Source organism: Balaenoptera ricei, chromosome 7, assembly GCF_028023285.1.
Source record: "Balaenoptera ricei isolate mBalRic1 chromosome 7, mBalRic1.hap2, whole genome shotgun sequence".
Lineage (NCBI taxonomy): Eukaryota > Metazoa > Chordata > Mammalia > Artiodactyla > Balaenopteridae > Balaenoptera > Balaenoptera ricei.
In genome coordinates, this window is record NC_082645.1 from 55,010,495 (window position 1) to 55,038,062 (window position 27,568).

At 35.5% G+C, this 27,568-nt stretch overlaps 1 protein-coding gene and 1 non-coding gene across 8 annotated transcripts in view; one reads left to right on the forward strand and one right to left on the reverse strand.

The window, feature by feature from the left end:
* The window catches only part of TTC21B (tetratricopeptide repeat domain 21B), an 85,541-nt gene that overhangs the window by 28,415 nt on the left and 29,558 nt on the right, over positions 1-27,568 (reverse strand). For 6 of the 7 annotated variants that reach the window (XM_059928016.1, XM_059928011.1, XM_059928012.1 and 3 more), the window contains 9 exons: positions 25,948-26,172; positions 24,108-24,346; positions 22,238-22,310; positions 21,156-21,266; positions 20,277-20,415; positions 14,498-14,604; positions 10,110-10,298; positions 5,501-5,611; positions 4,455-4,536 (listed from right to left, as the gene is read on the reverse strand). In XM_059928016.1, the coding sequence (XP_059783999.1) occupies positions 4,455-4,536; positions 5,501-5,611; positions 10,110-10,298; positions 14,498-14,604; positions 20,277-20,415; positions 21,156-21,266; positions 22,238-22,310; positions 24,108-24,346; positions 25,948-26,172 (1,276 nt within the window). The remainder of the gene's footprint in view (positions 1-4,454; positions 4,537-5,500; positions 5,612-10,109; positions 10,299-14,497; positions 14,605-20,276; positions 20,416-21,155; positions 21,267-22,237; positions 22,311-24,107; positions 24,347-25,947; positions 26,173-27,568) is intronic. The other variant, XM_059928014.1, reaches the window with a different exon arrangement.
* LOC132369418 (U6 spliceosomal RNA) lies at positions 12,956-13,062 on the forward strand. Its single transcript, XR_009504393.1, has one exon. It is a non-coding gene; the product is annotated as a U6 spliceosomal RNA (small nuclear RNA).

Genomic DNA, 27,568 nt, shown 5'->3' on the forward strand with positions numbered 1-27,568 from the left:
ACTGATAAGTTAGATTACATTAACTTGTCTTTTGGTTAACCATGAAATCTGACAGAAGGCAAATTTCTGCACTTAAGAAATCTGTCAAAAGCTGAAGTGTGTTATATTCTGAAAAGTTAGTTAATGCTTATTAATGAACAGTGAGAAAATATCAAGAAAAACCATAATGTGATGTGATTAGGTATGAAGTGCTATGGAATTACAATGCACAGAATTCCTAACTTTGCCTGGGGGAGGTAGAAGAGGTTTCACACAGGATCAGACTTTTGAGTCTTGTTAGGCAAACAAAGGCATTCCACGGGCAGGTGGCATGTGCAAAGACAGGGCTGAGAAGAGCATGGAGAGTGCTGGATGCTGAAGTAGAGGAAGAAGGATAAGAAATACAGATGGAAGGGTAATCCTGGGGTGTATTATTATCAAAATAATGCTGTATTTTAGACTTTACCCTGGAAAGTCACCCTAAATTTTAAGCAGAGGGCTAGTTTTCGATTTTTTAGAATTAATATGATAGTTCCTACAATGGCCTGGAACAGCAAGAGACTAGAGGCTGGAAGATCAGCTGGGAAACTGCACTAGTCCGGGTGAGAGGTAATAAAGTTCTTCATTAGAGTGGTGGGCTAGGAGAAGATGGACAGGATGTGATAGTTAGCTATTCAGCAGAGAGAACTGATAGGACTCGCTAAGCAATTAGTGTGAGGGAAGGGGAGAACTCAGGATGATTTGGAGATTCTGAGAGAGAAAAGGTTTGTAATCTGTCAAGAGAGCAGTAATCAGATCTATATGGAGAATTTTCTACTAGCTAGGTTAAGTCAAATTAGACAGTACATTTCTGAAGTAAGCTCAAACACAGCCTTAAAGTATAAGATGTGCTACTGAGGATGACCTATAACACATGACAAAGTAAGTATAGATGGACAGATTTTAGAATAATTCTGAAAAAATTGACTAGTGGATAAGTTTATAAAATCCTATTAGGAATAAAGCATAGAATGCAAGATTAAAAACAAAATATCACATAGACAATAAAAATTTACTTAAAACTTTGTATTTTTAAACAACTTGGTATTTCACAGTCATTCATTGAGCCATTCAACCAGTAAACAATTACTTTGCACCATCTATGTGCCTGGAAATATACCTGATGCTGGTGGTTGTATGTTGTTTGGTAGTTCTGGAGTACTAGGTCGTTCTACTGAATTTATAAATAAATAATTCACTTTATATTTGTTTTTAAGTAGACAGTCCAAAGCACCACTATTATGTATTTGGAAAAAGTGCTGGGGCCAAGTAACCTGGGTGATACAAAATTCACGTGACAGATGAGGGGCTTCTTCAAATCTTACATGTGACGGCGCTGTTGCCACCAATGGCTTAAACATATTCACAAGGAAAGAGGTCTGTTTTTTTAAAGAAACCAGGTTGGATCACTGACTCAGAGGGAAATGCTGCAGTATGGGAACAGCTTGAGATAGTCAGAATGAAAATATTACGTGTATTACCTTAAACAGTAGTTCAGAGAAGGAAAAAAAGACAAAACAGAGTATAGAAGCCAAGAGAGAAGCCATGGCAGGAAGACAACTTAGGCCTGAAGAAAGTATGAGTAAGGTTTGGGCAAATGAAGTGGGAGGATGGCCCATATTTTAGACTTGGAGTAAGCAGAAAAGGTATGAAGTTAAAGTAATTAAGAGCACTCTTTCAAATAACATCTGAATATATGAGCTGGAGCAGACAATGTGAGAAATGACATGACCTGAGGAAGTCCAAAGGTGGGAGACAATCTTAAAAGATGATAAAAATAATAAGAAATTAAAAGTGTTGACATCACCATAAGAACAAGATTTTTCCCTTTTAATCTTTGCCCTAACTAGGAATTAGGAATGTTTTATTTGTAAGCAGAAGGGATTGTTCTATAAATTCAAACCTTCAGCAAGTGACAGCATTAGTAAATGGAACAAGTCGAGTGTATCTGGTTCTCTGAGCTGCCCTCCTTGAGGCATGCCCACCTCTGTGTGCACGCTGCCCCACCCAGGCAGCTCTGACTGCCCATGGCATCATCCTGAGACAAGGCATAGGGGTTGGAAGAACTGAACGACAGCTCAAGGACTTCCTCTGAGATCGCAAACTCTTCTCAGCCAGTACTTTGACACATAAGTAACATACATTCCCTTCCCCCTTTCCCCCACCTCCCTTCTTTCCTCTTCTCCTCCCACTCTTCTATTCATCCAATATTTATACTCAGCCAGATTTAGAACAGTAAATCTGTAAAACTGTTCTAAATCTTCATAGCAGTGAAGACACAGCTCCTGGCCACTTGATGCTTATGATCTATTATTTACAATTTTTGTTTTGCTCTGTTTTACAAATGCAATATAAAACAAAGAACCAAGACCAGGATAAGAGGATGGAGGGCAATGAGGTGTTATTGACATAGGATGGCTGGGGAAGGGCACCCTCAGGAAGAGGCAGCATGAGAGCAAAGTTCTGAGTGGAATAAAGCAGAACATACTCCAAGGAGAGGGAACAGCAGCTGGAGAGTCTCAAGGAACTAACCTGCCTGGGCTGTTGGTTACCTAATATCTACTATCCCTTCCTTCTTCACTATCAGAGTTCCGATTTTATTCTACGTGGCGCTGTGTTCAGCTAGAAGATGACATTTCCCACTCTGTTTTGCAGCTACAGAGGTGCTTCTAGAAAGGGCGTTTTTTTTTTAAAGAAAAAAAAGATGACTCACTGAGGAGGTATGCCCTTTGGCCCACCTCCACCTTGGCCATCCAGGAACATCAATGCCTAGAGCTGCAGCGGTCATCTTGGATGTGATACTTAAAATGCAAGTTTGGCTAATGATGGTAGAAGAAAAAGACAGAAGGACTCAGACTTCCTGATGATACCGTGGTACCTCTGGGCCATTCCCGGCACAATCTACTTTTAAATTTCTTTAACATAAGAGAAAAATAAAAGCCATAATTATTTAGGCCACTAGAGTATGGGGGGGGGGGGGAGGGTATCTGCTACTTTCAGCTGAAAGCATTTCTAAACTATTTGGAGGCAAGGAGTAGAAACAGAGGTGAGTTATGAGAATACTGCAGTAATCTGTGTGAGAAATGAGCAGGGTGGCAGCAGTAGAGGTGGTAAAAGTGATGGGATTCTAGACATATTTTGAAGGTAGAGCTAACAGGAACCTGCTGACAGACTGGATGTGGTATATGAGAAAAAAGATGAGACAAAGGTAACTAGAAGGTTTGGGACTGGAGTAAATGGATAAATGGTAATGCCATTTACTGAAAGGAGAAAAAGAGAAGGAGTAGATCTGGAGGGAAGGAAAAGATCCAGTGTTGTATTTTGGACATGTTAAGCTGGAGAGCCTCCTAGGCAGCTGAGTGGCAATGCAAATAGGCAGTGGTGTAGATGAGTCGGGACTGGACACAGGACATAAAGCCGGGGGCCTGGATGAAGTCACCTAGAGCGGTGAAGGTATTAAAGGGGAAAATGTTTGAGAACTGATGTCTAGAACATTCTGACATTTAAAGGTCATAAAGAGAAGACAGATCTAACAAAGGAGGGTGAAACAGAGCGGTCAGCTGGGAAAACACCAGGTAAGCCCAGCATCCCAGAAGACAAGGCAAGGACGTCTTTCATGAAGGGGGGGGTAAGCCGTGCTAAGTACAATGTCAGGCCCAGAAAGCAGAGAACTGAGAATCAGACCTGGGTCTGGCAGCACGGAGGGCACTGGCCACCCTGCAGAAGCAGCCTCCCTGGAGTGCAGGAGTGGAGGAGACAGTGAAGACAGCAGACAGAAATCCTTCAGCGGAAATCTGCTACAGTGGAAAACGGAGCTGTAATTGGAAGGGGAGAGTAACTGGAGACTTAAGAGCTGGGTTTTATTTACTAATGTCTTTAAAGCGGGCAGGTGTCACAGCATATTTATGTGCTGACTGGGAAGAAAATGATGGTACAGGAGAGACAGAACAGCAGAAGTAAAGCCCTTCAGGAGGGGAGGGGAGGCGTCCAGTGCCCACAGGGAACAGCTGCTGCAGGTGGGGTGGCAGACCTGGGGAGGACAATGGCTGGGGAGTAGGCAGCCTTGGAGACAGGAAGAGGGAGACGTTCTCTTCCAGGTGCTCACGTTTTCTCGGTGAGGTAGGAGGCAAGGTTTCTAGCTGAGGACAAGGAAAGGGGAAAGGGTGTCAGAGGTTTGAGGAGAGGAGAAAGTGTAAAAGGTGGATGGAGTGAGTGAATTCATTAGAGAAGTACAGTAGGACTGCCAGGCAGAATCTGAGGGCCCATCTGGGGTCTCTGGTCATAATCTAAAGTGAGACTAGTCACTTTAATGACCAGTCATTTTCCTTATAACCATTTCAGCTGCTCAAGGGCAGGTGTGGAATAAGCAGCATAACAGCCAAAAAGAAGAGAAAGGGAGTTGACTGCATTAGAAGGTATAATCAGTGGATATTTACCTGGTTTTCGTTCTAAAAGCTGTTGTAAATGAAACACGGCTTGTTCGTAGTCCTGTTTTCTGAACATGAGATCTGCCATCATCTATAAAGGTAAAAGTTGGTTCTAAAAATAGTGCCATATATTTTACAAAGCACAGTATTCCTATCAAGATTGATTGCTATGAAAACACATATGAGAAACATGAGGAGGGCAAAGTTTTATAAAACGGAGCCATTTAAAATTCAAGTACACCTTAAGCAGATTAGCACTGAGATCAGTATAACAGAAGATAATCAAGGATGTGAAACATTTCTCTGTTTGCAAAAACTGTATTTTTAGCATAAAATATGTTTCAAGTAGTTATTCTAAAAACAGAAACTTGAAGGGAACTGCACACTCTCTGTGTCTCACTTGGCTAAAATAACGAGAAGATTTAAAAAAAAAAAAACCCAGAACATTCTGAAACCTTAAGTATTTCAAAGGAATTTAAAATGAGCAAGACCTACTGAGATTTTCTTATTATGTGTTTCAAAAGGGAGAGGTCTTATATTTCTTTTTAGTTATAGTGACTCATTTGTAAAATTATTAAATGAACCTCACAAACTGTCATCTATGTAGCTGTTTGAAAAGCTACCAAAAACCTCAACCCAGGTAAAAATGAGAAAGAAAAGCAAAACTCCATTTAATAAACACACACTTTAAAATGATACATGAAGACTTTTTTCTGTAACTCAGAAAGTGCCACTGAAACTGTTAACAATTAGTCTTTAGCAAATTAGAACTTTACCACATGAACTCCTCCTGACCAAGCATAAAGAAAAATTAACTAGGCCCAAGAGGGCAAGCAAAAGCCTGACCTAGGTTCACCATTCTTATAAAATAAAGAGAGTCTTGGTGTTTATTGGAAAAATATACTAATAATGTTAAAAGTGTTATTTCTTCCAAAAGCCAACATGAGCCAGGCATCTCATCTACTATTAGTTTTATCAGGTAAAATTTAAAACTGCTCCATGGAATAAATATAAAACACAACTGCCTTTACAGCAGTGAAGTGTCCTGGACTAACCATGGTGGCAGCTTCGTTGTCCTGGTCACTCTGGAGAAGCAGAGCACAGTGCCGCAGGCAGGCGTCAGGGTCATCTTGTGCCAGGTATAATCGTGCCAGCTCCAGCATTATCTACAGAGAAGAAGGGCAAGATTAGTCAGAAAATGTTTGGAATAAAAAGTGAAATAGGAAAATGTCTAGGCACAGATGAAACTTTATTTGACCAAAAGTTATTGCAATAAAAATGCCAAGCATGATAAGCAGGAAAACTATAGGTTTGCTCATCTCTAGTTTCTCTTATACTGGAAAAAAAAAATGGAAAAACAGGCTGTGCCTCACCTGGAAAGTAGAGAGACACAAAGCATTGTGAAAAGAACACTGGTCTTAAATTAGGAGCTACGATTCTAGTCCAAGCTTCTCCATGATGGGGCCGTTTACCTCTCTAAACCTGTTTCCTCATTTGTAAAATAAAAAGCTTGAAGCAGGTATGCTCCAGATTTACAACTATGATTCCAGTTACTTTAGTCACCACTGAACACGGTACCTGTTTGGTTATGACTTAATAAAGATTATCTTTGCCTTACATCTGAAAGAGTTGTATTATTTCAAAATGTCCAATCTTAAACTTTAAATTCTAGAACATGGTTGTCTTGTGTTCTACATCACTTATTTGAATATTTAGCCATTTACTAGACTATTGTTTTAAAATGTTGATCATCTATCAAGACCTGAGAGTAATAACATTTTAGTTTATAAAACTGGCCGTGACAACCAGTGGATCACTGAAGAAATCAAAGAGGAAATCAAAAAATACCTAGAGACAAATGACAATGAAAACATGACGATCCAAAACATATGGGACGCAGAAAAAGCAGTTCTAAGAGAAGTTTACAGAAATACAATCCTACCTCAGGAAACAAGACAACTCTCAAATCAACAACCTAACCTTACACCTAAAGCAACTAGAGAAAGAAGAACAAAGAAAACCCAAAATTAGTAGAAGGAAAGAAGTCATAAAGATCAGAGCAGAAATAAATGAAATAGAGACTAAAATAACAATAGAAAAGATCAATGAAACTAAAAGCTAGTTCTCTGAAAAGATAAACAAAATTGATAAACCTTTAGCCAGACTCATCAAGAAAAAAAGGGAGAGGGCAAAAATCAATAAAATTAGAAATGAAAAAGGAGAAGTTACAATGGACACCACAGAAATACAAAGGATCATAAGAGACACTACAAGCAACTATATGCCAACAAAATGGACAACCTGGAAGAAATGACAAATTCTTAGAAAGATACAATCTCCCAATACTGAATCAGGAAGAAATTGCAAATATGAACAGACCAATCACAAGTACTCAAATTGGGATAAAAAACTTCCAACAAACAAAAGTGCAACACCTGTGAAGATGGCTTCACAGGTAAATTCTACCAAACATTTAGAGAAGAGTTAATACCTATCCTTCCGAAAGTATTCCAAAATACTACAGAGGAAGGAACACTCCCAAACTCATTTTATGAGGCCACCATCATCCTGATACCAAAACCAGACAGAGATACCAGAAGAAAAGAAAACTACAGGCCAATATTACTGATGAACACAGACGCAAAAACACTCAACAAAATACTAGCAAACCAAATCCAACAATACATTAAAAGGATCATACACCATGATCAAGTGGGATTTATCCCAGGGATGCAAGGATTCTTCAGTATCTGCCAATCAATCAGTGTGATATACCATATCAACAAACTGAATAAAAACCATATCATCATCTCAATAGATGCAGAAAAAGCTCTTGACAAAATTCAACACCGATTTATGATAAAAACTCTCCAGAAAGTAGGAATAGAGGGAACATACCTCAACATAATATAGGCCATATATGGCAGGCCTACAGCTAACATCATACTCAACGGTGAAAAGCTGAAAGCATTTCCTCTAAGATCAGGAACAAGACAAGGATGTCCCCTCTTGCCACTCTTATTGAACATAGTTTTGGAAGTCCTAGCCACGGCAATCAGAGAAGAAAAAGAAATAAAAGGAATCCAAATTGGCAAAGAAGGAGTAAAACTGTCACTGTTTCCAGATGACATGATGATACTACACATAGAAAATCCTTAAGATGCTACCAGAAAACTACTAGAGCCCATCAATGAAATCAGTAAAGTTGCAGGATACAAAACTTAACACACAGAAATCTCTTGCATTCCTACACACTAACGACGAAAGACCAGAAAGAGAAATTAAAGAAACAATCCCATTTACCATCAGATCAAAAAGAATAAAATACCTAGAAATAAACCTACCTAAGGAGGCAAAAGACCTGTAATTCTGAAAACTATAAGACACCAGTGAAAGAAATCAATGGTGACACAAACAGATGGAAAGATATAACATGTTCTTGGATTGGAAGAATTAATATTGTCCCAATGACTATACTCCCCAAGGCAATCGACAGATTCACTGCAATCCCTAGCAGATTACCAATGGCATTTTTCACAGACCTAGAACAAAAAATTTTAAATTTGTACAAAGACACAAAAGACCCCGAATAGCCAAAGCAATCTTCAGAAAGAAAAATGGAGCTGGAGCAATCAGTTTCCCTGACTTCAGACTATTCTACAAAGCTACAGTCATCAAAACAGTATGTTACTGGCACAAAAACAGAAATATAGATCAATGGAACAGGACAGAATGCCCAGAAATAAACCCACGTCCCTATGGTCAATTAATCTACAACAAAGGAGTCAAGATTATGCAATGGAGAAAAGACAGTCTCTTCAATAAACTGTGCTGGGAAAACTGGACAGCTACATGTAAATGAATGAAATTACAACATTCTCTAACACCATACACAAAAATAAACTCAAAATGGATCAAAGACCTACATGTAAGTCCAGACACTATAAAACTCTTAGAGGAAAACATAGGCAGAACACTCTCTGACATAGATTGCAGCAATATCTTTTTGGATCCACCTCCTAGAGTAATGGAAAAAAAACAAAAACAAAAACAGATGGGACTGAATTAAACTTAAAAGCATCTGCACGGCAAAGGAAACCATAAATAAAAAGACAACCCACAGAATGGGAGAAAATATTTGCAAACACTGCGACTGACAAGGAATTAACCTCCAAAATTTGCAAACAGCTCACGCAGCTCAACGTTAAAAAAGCAAACAACTGGACCAAAAAATGGGCAAAAGATCTAAATAGACATTTCTCCAAAGAAAACATACATACGGCCAAAAAGCACATGAGAAGATGCTCAACGTCACTAATCATTAGAGAAACGCAAATCAAAACCGCAACGAGCTATCACCTCAAACTGGTCAGAATGGCCATCATCAAAAAGTCTACAAACAGAAACAAATGCTGGAAAGGGTGTGGAGAAAAGGGAACCCTCCTACACTGTTTGTGGGAATGTAAATTGGTACAACCACTATGGAGAACAGTATGGAGTTTCCTTAGAAAAAAACTACAAATAGAACTATTGTATGATCCAGCAATCACATTCCTGGGCGTATATCCAGAGAAAACTGTAATTTGAAATGATACATGCATCTCACTGTTCACTGCAGCACTGTTTACAATAGCCAAGACATGGAAGCAACCTAAATGTCCATTGACAGAGGAATGGATAAAGAAGATGTGGTACATATACACAATGGAGTATTACTCAGCTATTAAAATAATGCAATAATCCCATTTGCAGCAGCATGGATGGACCTACTAGAGATTATCATACTAAGTGAAGTAAGTCAGAAAGAGAAAAATAAATATCATATGATATCACTCACATGTGGACTCTAATTTTTAAAAAATGATACAAATGAACTTATTTACAAAACAGAAATAGACTCACAGATATTGAAAACAAACTTATGGTTACCAAAGGGGAAACGTGGGGGAGAGAGATAAGTCAGGAGTTGGGGATTAACATACACACACTACGATATATAAGATAGGTAACCAACAAGGACCTACTGTATAGCACAGGGAACTCTACTCAACATTCTGTGATAACCTATATGAGAAAAGAATCTGATAATGAATATATGTATATGTATAACTGAATCACTTTGCTGTATACCTGAAACTAATACAATATTGTAAATCAACTATATACTCCAATATAATTAAAATAAAATTTAAAAAAAATTAAACTGGCCATGTATATAAGATTTCTACACTAATATTATCTTTACATATATTCTCACGCTGTGCCATTTGAAGTTAAGAGATTGAATCTAGTTGCTTTTGTATATCCAGCACCAATCAGCAATTAAAATACAACAGCTGTTTAGTAAACTGAATTGAATCCTCTAGATTCAGATATTTATTTGAAATTGAGAATTGTTTTAAAGTAATTATTAAAACACAGATGAATGTAAAAAGAGCTTACAGATTTACTTTATATCACTTCATAATAATTTTAGACTAACATTATTAATTTAAGGCATCATGTATTTTGAAGTATTTCTGAAACCAATATTAACATTTTAACTTGCATTTTTATTACATTTCTTTTCAAATCTTTATAAATAAGCTGTTAAGAAGTTTACATTTGGGGAAATTAGATGACATCTGGAATATAAGGTGCTTAAAATTTGATAAAAGTACTGACCTTATTATCTGTTTCACAATGAACAAGAGCCTCTCTATAAAACTTAATTGCTTTTTCATAGTCTCGCTGAGCAACAGAATGTTTTGCAATCTCTGCACAAATTTCAGCTGCTAAATGTTTCTGTGCAGGAACTGCATCTGGCTGTTCAATCTGAACACGTTTTAGTACCCGAGCTTGTAACTCTCGAGCCTAGAAAAATATAAGGATAAAAAGGAATTTTAAAAAGAAGTGAAAAAGAAATTAAACAATTCTCAGTAACTCACATGTAGCATAATTTTACAGATTTATTTAAGCATTAATGGCCCTCAACCTAACAAAGCCTGATCCAAAGAAAATGTCTTAACTGAGGTTTTAAAAATGTACCTGTTTGCAAATAAGCCAGCATGCACTGATCTTTGCAACTAAAATGCTATAAAAGTACTGAATCTTTTCCCACTGTTATAAGAATATGCACAGGAAACTTACTAAGGAGGAAATGCAACCATAAAACAAATATTTAGAAAAGATGTCTACATGCTGTAATTAAAAAAATGAAAATTGTAAATGTTTATTAAATTAATAAAATAGTATCTAAAAGTTATTGAATCAAATATTGGCATGTTTCAGGGAGTAAGTACATCCACATATTGTCAATGGCATATAAATCAGTCCAGTCTTTCTGGGGAGCACCCTCGTGAAACATACTAACTCCCTAAAATTAACAGGCTATTGAACTTAGCTGTTTCATTCTTGGGAAGGTATTAAGGACACCACTTAGAAGGAAAAAAGGACACATGTTATTTGTTATTAAAAAAAAAAAATGACCTGTTGTAAAAACAAAACAACAACAACAAAACAAAAACAAATCTGGAAGCAACCCAAATGTCTGATGATAAGGAAATGCCTAACCAATTGATGGTGTATATACCTGGTCCCACACTATGCATAGACACTCCTAAGGAGGTAGGGGCCTTCCTCAGACTAAGAATGTAGAGTAATTTGCTAAATTGGAAGAGTATCAGCCTTCCCGCCCACAAGTCTGGTTTCTGAAACATCGAGACCTTCCTTTAACAAGTGACAGAGAACTCCTAGGTGTTAGGCCTTTACAATAAACTTTAGCTTTGAGCTAATCACTCACTCATGCATTCATGCATTCATTTAATGAACAATAAATGCCCACCATCTGCCACACATTACGCTACACACTGTGAGCCCTTCTGGGGACTCCTGTCAAAACGTTGGTTGACAACTGGTATTTGATGAAGATGGTCTAAAGCTGATTATGTTTTGGAACCACAGGTCATAATATTTTAGGGCATCATGATAAGCATTCTTTTGGAAATGAAAGAGAAAGGATTAAAAAATACTGTATATATAGCATGTGGTAAAGGTTAACACTGTTTTATAAAATTTTAATTTTGGTTATATTAATGTGTGTTTATAAGTATAGAGGTATGCGCACGTTTGTGTATTTGATGTTTTATATTATGCATGTACCAGTGTGCACGGTTTTGCTTATGTGCGCACACACACACTCACAAAGAACTCTGAAACAACTGGTCTAAATAGGGACAGTACTCTTTTATACCTGTTGTGCCAGCTTAATTTTTAATTCTTCTTTCTTTCTCAAAAGTATTCTGGCTTGAATGATAAATTATATGGTTGCACTAGGTTAAAAGATATGCACTTCTTTCTCTAGACAGTGTGTGTTTTATCTCTGCATCAACTAAATCTCTAAATGTCAAATAGGTGGACCTCATGAGCTTAACTTCCTAGAGAAAAACCTTTATAAGTTAGGTTTTGTGATACCTTGCAATTTTCTTAAAGGTAAATAATTGGGGGGGGGGGTGGATCTTGAGCAAAAGTGTTTTTCATTTTTTATTAAAGATATCATAAAACAATGCTCAATTTCTCTAAGTATATATAATAATCATTAAAAAACATTTTCACACAGAATAAAATTTTCTGAAGAATTGATACCATTCCCTATACTTTTCCTTGGTTTTATCAGAAATAAATTTAATGATCTTTTACAATAACCATATTAACCCTGATCTGTCAACACCATTACTTTTCCCTCCCCCTTCCTTTATTATAATATTCTTCTAAATTCCATCAAACCCTTGGGTAGAAGAAAGTATATATATAAACATCTTATTTCAAAGAATTCTTAATTTTCCCTTTTTATTTCAACAGCCTTATTGTATATCTTACCGAAGACCTCATCAAAGCAAAATATACCAATAAAATCAGAATATCACATTACTTTTTATATGATGAAGATGGATCTATACTGGAAAAATCCGTACAAATGAATGTTAAGTGAAGGAAGCAAAAACAAGTATAATTTGTACATATTAATTAAAACTATATAAAGTTATAATGTCCTAAAATTGTTAGTGTTTTATGGCACATAGGTTTTTTATTTCTAGTTTAGATTTTATTTTCACAGAAAAGATAATGCATATACTAAAAAGTGATTTTTCCTTTAACTGTTCCTGCAATTAAACAATTAAAATAATCTATGATTTCCTTTCAGCCATTCAACAAAAATTTCGAGCTCCTATCATGGTGAACATATTTGAAGATGGATCCCATGATTTTCACCTCTACTGTTCAATAAGAGGATGGGGATCAGTTAGGAGGAGTCTGGGCTAAAAGATAATAATGGATAGGGCTAAAAGCTGACAGAGAGGGATGAAGAAATGTGGAGTTATTTCAGAAGTCCGAAACATATTTCATATTTCATATGTTTAGCAACTATGCAAAAATATTATGATGGAACTCCCAAGTTCCATAATGTGGAGAATTAAGCTCAATAAATGGTTGCTGAATAAATGAATTTAAAATATCAAAAACTTTGATTAGTGCTCGCTTCGGCAGCACATATACTAAAATTGGAACGATACAGAGAAGATTAGCATGGCCCCTGCGCAAGGATGACACGCAAATTCGTGAAGCGTTCCATATTTTAAAAAAAAAAAAAACTTTGATTACACTTATAAGTTTCTATTTGAATTGTACTGTAATTCTATATTCAAATTCAAATTGTTTGTATTGTACCTCAAAAAGATTTACTTTTTCAGAGATCAGAATGCAAAGAATATTATAGTTGGAAAGAACGTTATAGCTCTTCAAATTTTATGAAAGGTGAAAAATTCCTGTGCTATATAACATATAAACTTAAAATGAATTTGATTTTGGTTTGTTGGCATTGTCTAACCACAGTTTGTCCCTTTTTTTTAGTGTTATTCAATGTGTCTGCTCATAGAACACAGAAGCTCATGCAACCAGAGTCACTGAGACTAATGATATTCATAATGGAATGAAATATGCCAAATTCACTTCTAAAATGTTTTGAAAGCCTAAATTTATGAAAATTACACTTTCCTTTTAGCTAATGGTAGCTAACCTCAGGTTAGGTGCCATTCCTTTATCATGTAATTCAGAAAACAGGGATAAAACATACCAACAATTAAGGGTAAGATATTACATTGTTGAAGATTACATATCTTAATGAAATCATAAGCTTACATCGGGGTCACAGAAATCTAACAGTGTGAGCTCAATTCATTCACAACTTGAACAAAAAAATATTATTGGACATTGCCTGAAAAACACACACACACATTTTGTGTGATGAAATCTAGATATTGAATCTATTAATAAATCTTCTGTCAAAGAAACCTCAAGGTCTCAAAGGTGCTAATACTGAATTGTTCCAAACATTAAAGAAATAGCATGTCTTAGAGACCAATCTTTCTAATGAACATATACGCACAAACCTTGAACAAAATATTAGGAACTATCTTTAAATTCCAGCAATGTCTTTTAAAAAATCACAACAGTGACATTTATTTCGGTACTATAAGGATGGTTTAACTTTCAAAAATCAATCAATAAACAGAAAAAAAAAATTGGAGAAAAGTCACATGACCATTTTGATAGATGCAGAGAGTGCATTACACAAAATTGTTAGCAAACTAGAAATTGAAAAATCATCAAAACACATTAGCCACTTAGGAATACATCTAAGGAAATGTGTACAAAACCTCTACATTGAAAATCACAAAACATTAAAGGAAATTAAAGAAGATATAAATAAGTGGAAGAAAAAAATGAGTTCAACTCCTGCCTATGACACTAGTCATGTGACTTCACACAAGTTATTAAACCAAGCTCCCTCAGCTATAAAACAGGATTAAAAATATCAACGTTTCCTAATTGTTATAATATTTAGCAACAATATATTTAAACAGTACAATCCACTGGCATTCAATCATTATTTCTATTTGACTTATTTTCTATGACAGTTGGGCCAAAAGATTGTCTTCCTTTTACGTGTGGTATATTTCTTTCTGAGACCATCACCCACCCTTAACCCCTCACAAACAAAGGCATTTGTTTACCTGTTGTAATGAAGTAACTGCATCACCAGGTCTGTCCACTTTACTATAAACTTTTGCTAGAAGAACTTGAGAACGTCCATCCTCCATGAGAGCTGACAGTTCATTTACTATGAAAGAATAAAATATAATGGGAAAAAATAATAATTCATTTAAAATAAATCTTTTCACCTTTCTACAAGTTTTTATACTTGATTCTGAAAAATAGTGAATAAAGTTTAAAAAGGTTCAGTAAGTTAACTGAAGAATGGCCAAATTGGAAAAAAAAAAAAGATTTAGGATAAAAACTGGCTGGAAGAAAAGTTAAAGAACTGGAGGCTTTTCTTAGACATACAAGAGATAACACTACAACAACACAGAGAAGAGTTTCAAATTCCATTCTTTTTTTTTTTAAAGATTTAATTAATTAATTAGTTTGTTTGTTTATCTGTCTCTGTTGCTGCGCATGGGCTTTCTCTAGTTGTGGTGAGCAGGGGCTACTCTTTGTTGCGGTGCATGGGTTCCTCATTGTGGTGGCTTCTCTTGTTGAGGAGCACGGACTCTAGGCGTGTGGGCTCTAGAGCACACAGGCCTCAGTAGTTGCGGCGTGTGGGGCTCAGTAGTTGCGACACACGGGCTCTAGGGCACACAGGCTCAGTAGTTGTGGCGCATGGGCTTAGTTGCTCCTCAGAATGTGGGATCTTCCCAGACCAGGGATCGAACCTGTGTACCCGGCAGTGGCAGGTGGATTCTTAACCACTGCACCACTAGGAAAGTCCTCAATTTCCATTCTTAAGTGTATAAGCACTTCTGTTTATTGAAGTCATTTAAAAACAAGATAGGGTAGTTGGTACATGCAATTAAGAAGATAACTGCTATTTATTTTTAAATAACAGAACTTAATAAAGTATACATATATATACATACATATATACATAATAAACACTGACTTTGATGCCAACCTGTCTGGTTTCAAATCTAGGCTTTATCACTTTCTAGTTAACAAGGTACTAGTTGAACAAGGTAGTTATCCATTCTGTGCCTCCCTTTCATCTGTAAAATAGGGGAAATAATAGTACCTATCTCATAAGGTTGTTGTAAAATTTAAAAAGTTAATAAATTATTAAATAAGCTAATATATGCAAAGCAATTAAAGTCTTGTACATGGCAAGTGCTATTTAAATATTTGGTATTATTATTTTGTAATCTAAGAGTAATAAAAGAACCCTAGATAATTAACAAAAAGATGTTTCTTCTACCATTTATCGACAGCATGGCCTGAGCCATATTCTGTTTGAAGTGGTGTACATACATCATTATTTATTTAAAATCTCAACCTGAGAAGCAGGTTTTGTTATTGCTATTTTACAGGTAAGAAAAGCTCTAAGGTGGTACAAGGAACAGGGAAGCCGTGACCATGGTGAGAGCAGGTTGGAAGGAGAGGTCAGAGGAGCAACAGCATGCACGTGTGAAGGCCATGTAAGCCACTGTAAGACTGGTTAACTCAGAGAAAATGGGAGACAAGGGGGAGCTTGAGCAGGTGTGATCGAACTTTGGTTGTTTAAAAGGTCCAATAGTGCTGCTGGGTTGGCAAAGACTGTGTCCGGCTGTGGGGTTGAGGATTGGGTAACAGGGAGACCAGTGTAGGCTACTGCTTTAATCCACCTAAGAGACGATGTAGCTAGGACAGGGTGACAGCAGTGGAAATAATAAGACACAGGAGAATTCTGAATGTATCTAAAAGGCAGAACCAAGAGGATTTCCTATGCACAAGCACAAGGGTGAAGGCAAGGATTTTGGTTCTTCAAAACTACAAAGAAGGATGAAGTTATTGAGATAGAGAAGGCTGCACATAAACAGATGGGGGAGGCAGATAAGGAATTCACTTTCAAACATGCTAAGTTTAAGATGTTTCTTAGAACCCTGGGGCTACTCTATCAGCTAGGTGAACCTGAATAACTCAAGAAAACTGAGTATTAGATGCTAATTTTAAAATGTAGATAATTTTATTTGCCTCAAAAACTAATGTGAGCATTAATAACATATAATGAAATGCACATGAAGGCATCTAAGTACACCACTGGATGTGCTCAGCAAATTATTAAATGAAAGTATTTATACTGCATAAATGTAATATACTTATGCCCATATAAGTAAAACATACTACTTGAATCTCTCCTCCTCTACAACCTTTTAAAAAATGCATATCCACATTTAGGCCATCTGTAGTGTTTCAAGCAAGGTCTGACAAGACTCATGCAAGTATTTTTATGGAATTAATAAATGCATTCAAATTAGGAGAATTTAAGCATCAACTTCAAAGCTAAATTAAAAGACCATTTTAGACATTAGAAAATTTAGAGTTGGCTTGCCTTATCTATGTATCCAAACATATTTTAAAAGCACAGAAAACATGGTATTGGCAAAAATAAAAATGGGGAGGGGAGGAGAAGGAAGGAACTCAAAACAAAAATTGCCAGAATCAGAGTGATATGTATAAAAAAGTTTATTATATGATAAAGGTGGCATTTCAATAAATGACACAGATATAACTGGCTATCCATTTGGGAAACTATATGGTAAAAATTGTACGTGAATTGAAGTGCTCCATTATAAAAATTAAAATTCTCCATTATACAAATTAAAATCACAAAAACCCCAGAAAAATATAAGAAAACTTTTTTTAATGTTAGGATTAGGGAAGCTTTTTCTGAGCATGACAAGAAATTCAAAAGTCAAAAAGAGAAAAGACTGGTAGGTATTATATATGATAATTAAATATTCTACTTGACCAATGAAATGATAAAGTAATTTGATAAAGAAAGGACAGCCTGGGAGAAAATATCTGCAACATGAATAACAGGTAAAAGATTAATGAATAACAGGTAAAGGATTAAGACAAAGGATATGAATGAAAAGTTCCTAGTGAAAATACGATCTATAGATATAATACCTAACCTTACCAATCATCAAAGAAATGTAAATTAAAAGTTTGTTTTCTCTATAATTAATACTACATAATGTTGGGACATTTTTACCCTTAAGAAAAAACAATGGAGCAAGATTCAATTCTAGGAAGTACACAGTGCTATATAAACAAGGATTCTATCTCAGTAATGTTTTCTTCTATCTAAATGTCTATCGATAGGGGACTCATCAAATAAATTATGATATTGACATACAGTAAAATACGCTATCTATGTTAAAAAATTTAAAAGCGCTATATTTGCCAAAATGAAGAGAGGCTATTAAATGAAAAATGCATACTGCAGACCTACAGGTATAATATGACTCCTTTTTGGTAGAAAAAAGTGTTATGTAACAGTGTGTGAGAGATAGGGGCAGGGAGATTGATCAGGATATGGTTTTCTCTGGAGAGTGGGAGAGGGACACAACTTTCATTCACTTCTGTAATCTTCAAATTTTTGCAATGAAAAGCACTAGATTTTATTAAAAAGTACAGATCTTTAAAAAGTAAATTTGTATGAACTTGTCAGAAGGCAATTTGATAGTATCCAATTAAATTTTAAGTGCACATACCCTTTAACGTAGCATCTTGCTCTTAAGAAATATAAGCAAGTGTATACCAAAGAATGAGATACAAGGATATTCATTTTAACATGGTTTATAACATCAAAAGACTGGAAGACAAACTAATTGGGGAAAAGTTAAATAGCTTACAGAGTTATAAAATATTGTGAGTCCATTAGATAGAATAATATGGGTGTACTGACATCAAACTATATCTGCAACATATTGTATGTGAAAAAAATTGCTGAATAGGAAGAATGATGCATTTTGTAAAGAACAATATGCATATTACTTAGATAGTTACATAAATATATATAAAATATACACTAAAACACAAAAATGGTTACCTCTAGGGAGGTCTGAGAACAGGGCAAGTAGAATGCACAGGAGAAACTGGAGACTTGTACATTATACTCTTTAATAATGCTGAATTTTTTTAAAAAAACAACTTTTAAAAAGGATTATAAAAATGTTTACTTGTTTAAACACCAGTTGTAGTTACAATTTATAGGAAACTTCCAATAAAGCTACAGTAACCAAAACACTATGGTAGTGGCACAAAAACAGAAATATAGATCAATGGAACAGGATAGAAAGCCCAGAAACAAACCCACACACCTCTGGTCAATTAATCTATGATAAAGGAGGCAAGGATATACAATGGAGAAAAGACAGTCTCTTCAATAAGTGGTGCTGGGAAAACTAGACAGCTACATGAAAAAGAATGAAATTAAAACATTCTCTAACACCATACACAAAAACAAACTCAAAATGGATTAAAGACCTAAACCTAAGACCGGATACTATAAAACTCTTAGAGGAAAACATAGGCAGAACACTCTATGACATAAATTGCAGCAACATCCATTGCTGGATTTTTTCAATCCACCTCCTAGGGTAATGAAAATAAAAACAAAAATAAACAAATGGGACCTAATTAAACTTAAAAGCTTTTGCAAAGCAAAGGAAACCATAAACAAAATGAAAAGACAACCCACTTCAGAATGGGAGAAAATATTTGCAAATGAAGTGACTGACAAGGGATTCATCACCAAAATATACAAACAGCTCATGAACCTCAATATCAAAAACATAAACAACCCAATCAAAAAATGGGCAGAAGATCTAAACAGACATTTCTCCAAAGAAGGCATACAGAGGGCCAAAAAAGCACATGAAAAGATGCTCAACATCGCTAATAATGAGAGAAATGCAAATCAAAACTACAATGAGCTATCACCTCACATTCGTCAGAAGGGCCATCATTAAAAAATCTACAAACAATAAATGCTGGAGAGGACATGGAGAAAAGGGAACCCTCCTACATTGCTGGTGGTAATGTGAATTGGTACAGCCACTATGGAGAACAGTATAGAGGTCCCTTAAAAAAGTAAAAATAGAGCTACCATATGATCCAGCAATCCCACTCCTGGGCATATATCCAGAGGAAACCATAATTCAAAAAGATACATGTACCCCAACGTTCACTGCAGCACTATTTACAATAGCCAGGACATGGAAGCAGCCTAAGTGTTCATCGACAGAGGAGTGGATAAAGAAGATGTGGTACGTATGTACAATGGAAGATTACTCAGCCATTAAAAAGAATGAAATAATGCCATTTGCAGCAACATGGATGGACCTAGAGATTATCATATAAAGTGAAGTAAATCAGAGAAAGACAAATATCATAATATTACTTACATATGGAATCTAAAAAAATGATACAAATGAACTTATTTACAAAACAGAAACAGACTCACAGTCTGAAAACAAACTTATGGTTATGAAAGGGGAAAGGTGGGAGGGAGGGATAAATTAGGAGTTTGGGATCGACAAATACACACTACTATATATAAAATAGATAATCAACAAGGACCTATTGTATAGCACAGGGAACACCACTCAGTAATCTGTAATAACCCATATGGGAAAAGAATGTATACATATATATATGTATAACTGAATCACTTTGCTGTACACCTGAAACTAATATAACATTGTAAATCAACTATACTCTAATACAAAATAAAAATTAAATAAAAAAAAAAAACTACAGGAAACTTCCTTTATGTCACTTTGGAAAGTAGTTTTCTATAACACAAACTGTTTCACAAATCTGTTTTAAGATTTTTAAAATATTTTAGTAGAGTGACATTCTGACAAATGAAAGAACCAACCTCACATACACTAAAAATACAAATACTAACATAAAAATAAAAAGAATCAGATATATTAGGTATACTTTTTCAAATAAGAAAGATTTTCATACCAGGTTCATGAGCTAGTGCATGTTGAAGAACTTTTTCTGCTTTGTCATACCATTTCAATTTTAATAAGAGCTCAGCCAAATCATAGAAAAGATAATTTTGTTGTCCATTTTTCAGAGCAGCTTCATAGTAAGTGATTGCCTAAACAAAATCCATTTCAGTTAGGGGAAAAAAAGGCAATGAGAATGGCATTCAAGCATAGATCCTGCACACATTACGACTTAAAGCAATTGGAAGTAACCTAAAAGCAGCTTATGCATGGACTTGCACTATTGATTAAGTGTGCCATTTTTCTTACAGAATCCAATATTACACAAGACAACTAGCATTTCTTACAAGTAACTAAAGCAAAGTACTTTGTTAAAATTTTTTCCAGTTTTATTCCAAAAGTTAGTGAATGCAAATACTTTGCTAGCTGTTGTATATATGTTCAACAATTACCAGGAATAGGGCAAGAATATAACTAAAGGAAAATCTACTATCCTTACTACAAAATGAACAAAAATGAAAAACAAAAAAACAAAAAAAACCCTCAAAGCACATGGCTTACCAAAACTGGTTCAACAGAAAGGACATCTATTATGCTTTGTCATATGATAAAAGAGATGTAACAACATTAAGTTTATCATAATTTATTTCATGGCAGAATTTTGCTGTAAGGTGAAACCTGAAGTAAACTTTAGGGTCCAAAAAGTCTTTGCAAAATGCAGCAGAGAAGAATCTGAGACACTGAGAAAGTCTTTAACACAAATTCCAGTTTGTAAAGACAAATTTGGAGTTTCCAACCATTAAGATACAAACAGTGCTTGCTGAAGATCTTTCACAGAGCAGGGTTTGCAGATTTGTTAAAACAGATACATTTCAAAATATAAAGTATTTACCTTTGAGTAGTTGTGAGTTTTGACAAGAGCTTTCCCAATTTTGCTTGCCAATGTTCCATCCTTTGGGTTCTGATTTAATGCTTGCTCATATGCTACTATGGCTTCTTCAGGCTAATGTTGGCAGATAAAAAATGAAGCAATAAAATAACAGCTTAGCTGGCTCCCATTAAATGGCAACACTTCTATAATTAAGGTCTACATTTGGAATACTTACTAATAAAGCACATACTAAGTCCAGAAACCGTAATAATTTCAGAGAGGTGATAATCACTAGTGCAGGTGTAACTCACTAGTATAATCCCACCCATGTTACTTAGGTCCATGTCCTCATAAATAGTCATATGAGAACTAAGAGACAGCTTCTTGACAGCTTTTCATCTGGCAGTCATTATAAAAGCCAGAACCAGAGGTCAGAAGATTGCTTCCCTTTGAAGAAAACACCACCTTAGCCAGTAGCTCTTTCCATCCTTTTGTTTAAAGGTGACTCACCTTACTTCTGGTATCATCTCTATTTCAAATGATAGTGCTGAATAACTGGATCTCAATTTGAAAAATAACTATAACTTTTTAATTGTAATGGTTGTCTCTCTTTTTATTGTGATGACTGGATCTTTGACTATTAAGTAAATGTTATTAAAATGAGGGGAGGGGATTTGGATGAAGGTGGTTAAAAGGTACAAGCTTCCAGTTACAAGATAAGTAAGTATTAGGGATGTAATGTACAACATGAAAATTAACACTGCTGTATGTTATACATGAAAGCTGCTGAAAGTAAATCCTGAGAGTTCTCATTACAAGGGAAAAATTTTTTTTTCTATTTCTTTAATTTTGAGCTATATAAGATGATGGATATTCACTGAACTTACTGTGATAATCATTGCATGATGTATTTAAGTTAAATCAAAAACTATAGCTATGCTATACCTTAAACTTACACAGTGCTGCATGTCAACTGTATCTCAATAAAACTGGAAGAAAAAAACCCAAATTCCTTTCAATAGAATGTTACACTAATCACAAAGAAGAATTTTTGTTTTTTGTTTTGTTCTTAAATCTAAGTTCAGTAGTATCAGAAACTTTACCTCTTGAATATTCATGTATGCATCACCAAGGAGAATAAAAGAACGAGGGCTGGGCATCCTTTCAGCAATTTCTCTGGAAATCAGACGAACTCTACTTAGTATATTGAATACAAATTTCTTCTTTTAAACTAATTAAATAAAAGATAAGCTTATTTTTTCAATGAACTAATAGCCTTCAGAGTGCCTTCTTCATATCCAGCAGTGTAATATTGTTTAAAAACCCCAGCCATACCCACACTCAGATTGTTTATGCTAAGTCAACAATTTTTTTCATTAAATTTTTCTATTTCCTGAAATGCAGGTAAAAGTATACAGAGAGATAGTAAACATATAAGCTCTCATTATCCAGAAATATATGATGTGGGAATGAAGTTCCAAAATACGACAAACACTTATCATCCTCCTATGCATCTTGAGCTCTGATACTCATGGCATAAGTCATATACAACGAGTTACCTTAAAAAATATAAAATATTCTACTTCAACATTTGCTGCTTATTTTTTACCTGCAAAATGTAAACTGCTAAAGGTCAAAATACCAAGGTTGCTCAAATAATGTGATGCTAAGTCTTTAATGTACAATATCTCACTTAATTGGTCCAAAAACTCAGAAAAGAAATTACAATTATATAGATAATGCTGAGTTTACTATAGCTAATGTGTCAGATCTACTTGGAAAAAAAAACCTATGCTTTTAGCTACTATACTATAGTGCATCCAAACACATCAACCCTATTTTAAAATACTGTCATACATATATACACTACCAAATGTAAAATAGCTAGCTAGCTAGTGGGAAGCAGCCGCATAGCACAGGGAGATCAGCTCGGTGCTTTGTGACCACCTAGAGGGGTGGGATAGGGAGGGTGGGAGGGAGGGGGACGCAAGAAGGGGGTGATATGGGGATATAAGTATATGTATAGCTGATTCACTTTGTTATACAGCAGAAACTAACACAACAATGTAAAGCAATTATACTCCAATAAAGATGTTAAAAAATAATAATAAAATAAAAAGTGTGAAGAGTGAAAAAAAAATTGTCATATCATTAGAGATGATAGTGCTGATATTTTAGAAACATCATAGAAAATATAATCTAGGAAACTCCAGTCCATCCATCTATACAGGGGGCGTTGCTCAGTTTCTTTGAATCACTCAGTACCTACAAAGAATCTGAGCAGCTTTCTGGGCTTTGATATTTACAAAATATAGATGAACCAATATGACTTAATTCATCAGCATTTTACTATTCTCAAGGATAAAAACATTAATTTTCTCTCACACGGAGTGTGTGCTTGTATCTTTATCTTTTTGTTTGGGGAGAAGTGTAAGAGCAAACTGTGTGTGCATGTGTGCACCCATGTCTCATGTGTGTGTGTGTTTCGTGTATCCCAGTAACTCCTAAGGGCGTCAGTGTATGACACTTTTTAAACCCCTGCCATTTCTGTAATCCATGCCTTAGTGTGGTATATACTAAGCCATAATTTTCTTCTGCTATAACTATGATACTGAGTGTTAAATGTGACTATATAGCCCCTAAATTGTTACATTACATAATGCTTTTAAGCTATTAGAATACATGTAATTGTAGCTCTTTCAAAGTCCAAAAATAACATCTGATGAGAGAGGAGAGCTGAGAAACTAAAGTAAGCCACAGGTTGAAATAAATCATAATTACCATGATTTACATTTTAGGGAGAGTGAGTAACTTGGTTAGAGTGACTGTGTTTGGTGGTAGTAGAAGGAAGCAAGAACACATTAAGGAAGGGATCTATAAAATATCTGAAAAGCAGTTAAAAGAAAGAAATTTGGGGATTAATTTTAGGAGATAAATGTTGTCAAAATATAATGGGTTGAAAGAACCATTTACCTGTAACAAGTGATATATAACATCTTCTCTTTTCTGTGCTTCAGATATATATCTGCCATTTTTTCTTTGGTCTCTATGAAATAAGGCTGCTCAGATGTAACATTCTGAAGCATGCTTAAAGCCCGCTCCACATCTCCCTGGGCCAGAGCTAGGTCTGCGTTAGCAATAGTGACACGCAACTCTTCAGATGTCCCGGAAAATTCATGGATGGCATCTTGTAAAACTTTGGCCGCCTCATGCTGTAAAGGTGAAATTAAAGTGACATTCAAAATTTCAACAAATTACACTACAAACTAAGGTTTTCTACTAATACAGAATGAACAATAAATGCTAGTACAGTTATGATATTTGTGAAATAATGATAGATTTTTTGAAAAGTACAAAAATTTAAAACTAAGCTCAGAGACCAAATTAAGATGACATTATAAATATTTGTTAGCTGAAAAGTGTTCTCATAACTAGGACAACAGCAGTTTCTACATAAGACTTGTTGCTATTATAATTTAATAAACATTTACTTTGCACCCAGCATTGTAAATATTAACCCATTTAATTCTCACAAAAATCCTCTAAGGTAGTTACTATAATTACCCCCCACTTTGCAGTAAGTAAAATGAGATTCAGACAGTTAAGAAGTTAACAAATGATAGAACCAGCCTGACTCCAAAGCTTAAATTCTTAGCCATGTTCATTACTGCATCTTCAATGGGATCCAGTCCACAGTCACCCTCTGTACCCGGTGGCTCTACATTACATAGCAGATTACGTTATTCCCTACACTAGGACGTCATTTTTGTTATACCCCAGGTGAATATATTTCCTAATTTCCAAATCTGTACCTCAACGAATCTAAAATGTCATTGATTTTAATTCATCTCAACTTTAGAGATTTTAAAATATTCTGATTTAAGAAACGCTAAAATGTGAAAAGAACAGTGCATTTCAGAATCAACTATCTATAGTAGAATTGGTTCTTCTTCTTAAGTGCATTTTACATTAATTTATTAGTGAACTGGAAATTCTTTGAGATTCAGCAAGTATCTGGACACAGCCTTCTTAATTTCCACTAAAATATGAAATATGAAATAACTGATTAGCAACAGCTGCAACTTGAAAAATATATATAAATGATGTTAAGTTCTCATTTTCTACAAGGTTCTAATTCTTTTCTCAGAATTACATTTTTGTTTGCCTTCTTTCTACCTATCTATCCATCTACCTATCTATATTATTCTTTAAGTATTTGATTTTATGATCTATCTGTATTTTTTTAAGTATTTGATTTTATGATTGTCCTAGTAGTTTACCAAAGCTGTATTATTTCAGTGGTTCTTTTATTTTCTCAACTATTAGAATTTCAGATTGGTACTTTGATTTTATTCCAGTAGTACATCTGTGTGTGTGTGTGTGTGTGTGTGTGTGTGTGTGTGTGTGTGTGTGAGAGCCCTTTTAGGAATTCACAGAATTATAACTATATTATATTATTACATTTCATGATAGCCAAAGTAATCATACATTATATTATTATACACATTATATTAATACATACAGTACATCACATTACATCATATTATTACTTATATTACACATACAGTGTATATCTAGTATCACATCTCATGGTAGCCAATGTAAGTACACTGATACATAAAGTCATCCCAGTACAAACTATGTCTAACTTCAGGGGCTATAGAAAGTAACATGATCTGGTGCCAAGTGATGAGAATAAATTTTCTAAACTTTACCACTTGGTCAAGTGAATTTTAGCTTTTTCATTTCCTATGACTCTATATACTTGAATAACAAAGTTCAGATCTGAGCCATTGAATTACACTTGACCTACCTGTTCTCCATTTAAGCGGTGAACCTCTACCAACTCAAGAAAGACTGATAAACGATGGCTTGCATCGACTTCAGTTTTTCTGTATTTTGACTTTGCGGAAGTTCCAGTTCTCCTCATTCCTGGTAAACTCATTGCCATATGCAGGGTTTTAATTGCTTCTGTTATTTCTCCCATTTTCTTTTGTGACTGAGCTTTTATCAAATGATATAAAGGATATTCTCTCACCTGAAAAAATAACATTCAGAAATACTTCCTTGGAGTGTTTACAACATCAACACATAGTTTACAATCTATCAAATGTTATAGTAATAGGATCTTTGAGGACAGTCTACCCTGTGATTGTATGCATGAGGTCTATTTCTGTCCTCTTACTCATGTTCTGATCATTTATTATATTAAATCAGAATTCAGGTAACCTGACACTACCTAGTGTTCCGCTGGTTAACAAACAAGTTAAATGCTTCTACCACGAGAGGAAAGAAATTGCACATAAAGTTTATAAGGCTAGCAAATATATTCTAAGAAATTATTTTAGTTTTCAGGAAATGGATTTCTTTACCTCAGACTTCTCGTACTGAAATAAAGTTATCAGATTTCTACACAGTTTCTTGTCTTTTCTTTATTTTCTAATCTTAAGATTAAAAATTTCAGAGCTTCCCTGGTGGCACAGTGGTTAAGAATCCACCTGCCAATGCAGGGGACACGGGTTCGAGCCCTGGTCCAGGAAGATCCCACATGCCGCAGAGCAACTGAGTCTGTGCACCACAACTACTGAGCCTGCGCTCTAGAGCCCACGAGTCACAAGGCCGCGTGCCTAGAGCGCATGCTCCGCAACAAGAGAAGCCACCGCAATGAGAAGCCCGCGCACCGCAACGAAGAGTAGCCCCCTTGCTGCAACTAGAGAAAGCCCGCGCGCAGCAACAAAGACCCAACGTAGCCAAAATAAATAAAGTAAATAAATAAATACATAAATAATTTAAGATTAAAAATTTCAGGACACGTTAATCAAACATTGGTTTTACCCTTTGATACTACTCCGAAACACGTAGTAATGAATCTCCTGTCTTTATTTTGGCTATCAACAGCATATACAGAAAAAAATAAAGAGAATGACAAAAGATGAGGAAGGAGTCAAAGGGAAGAAGATGGTCCAGAATGAGAGGATGTGGCAGCCATCTAACCTCCGGGATGGCTACAGTCCTCCTAATGCTGGGTTCTGAGCCATAGCTAGGCATCGTGTTTACCTGTGGGCCTTGTGTAAACAATCATGCTTACGCTCTTCTCTCAGAGATTCTGATTCACTGGGTGGGGCACTGGCACTGGGGTCACAATGCACCAGCAGTCTTGAGAACTACCGTCCTAAGGAGCAGGCATTATCTTCTGCAAACCTTGCCTGGAGCTTGAAGTCTCCAGTGCACTAAAGGGTTCTCACATCGAAGGGCTCAAGACACTGCCAACCAAAGCAAAAGTCTGAGAGGCTCCTCCTTGACTCCAGGTCGCTCAGGAAGCCCCTCAACCTAGGATTTTCCGTAATGCTCAGGAATATGAGATGTTCACACTGAATATCTTGAATAGAAATCTAGTGTGTTTATATCCTCAAACCACATACCAACTTTCAAAA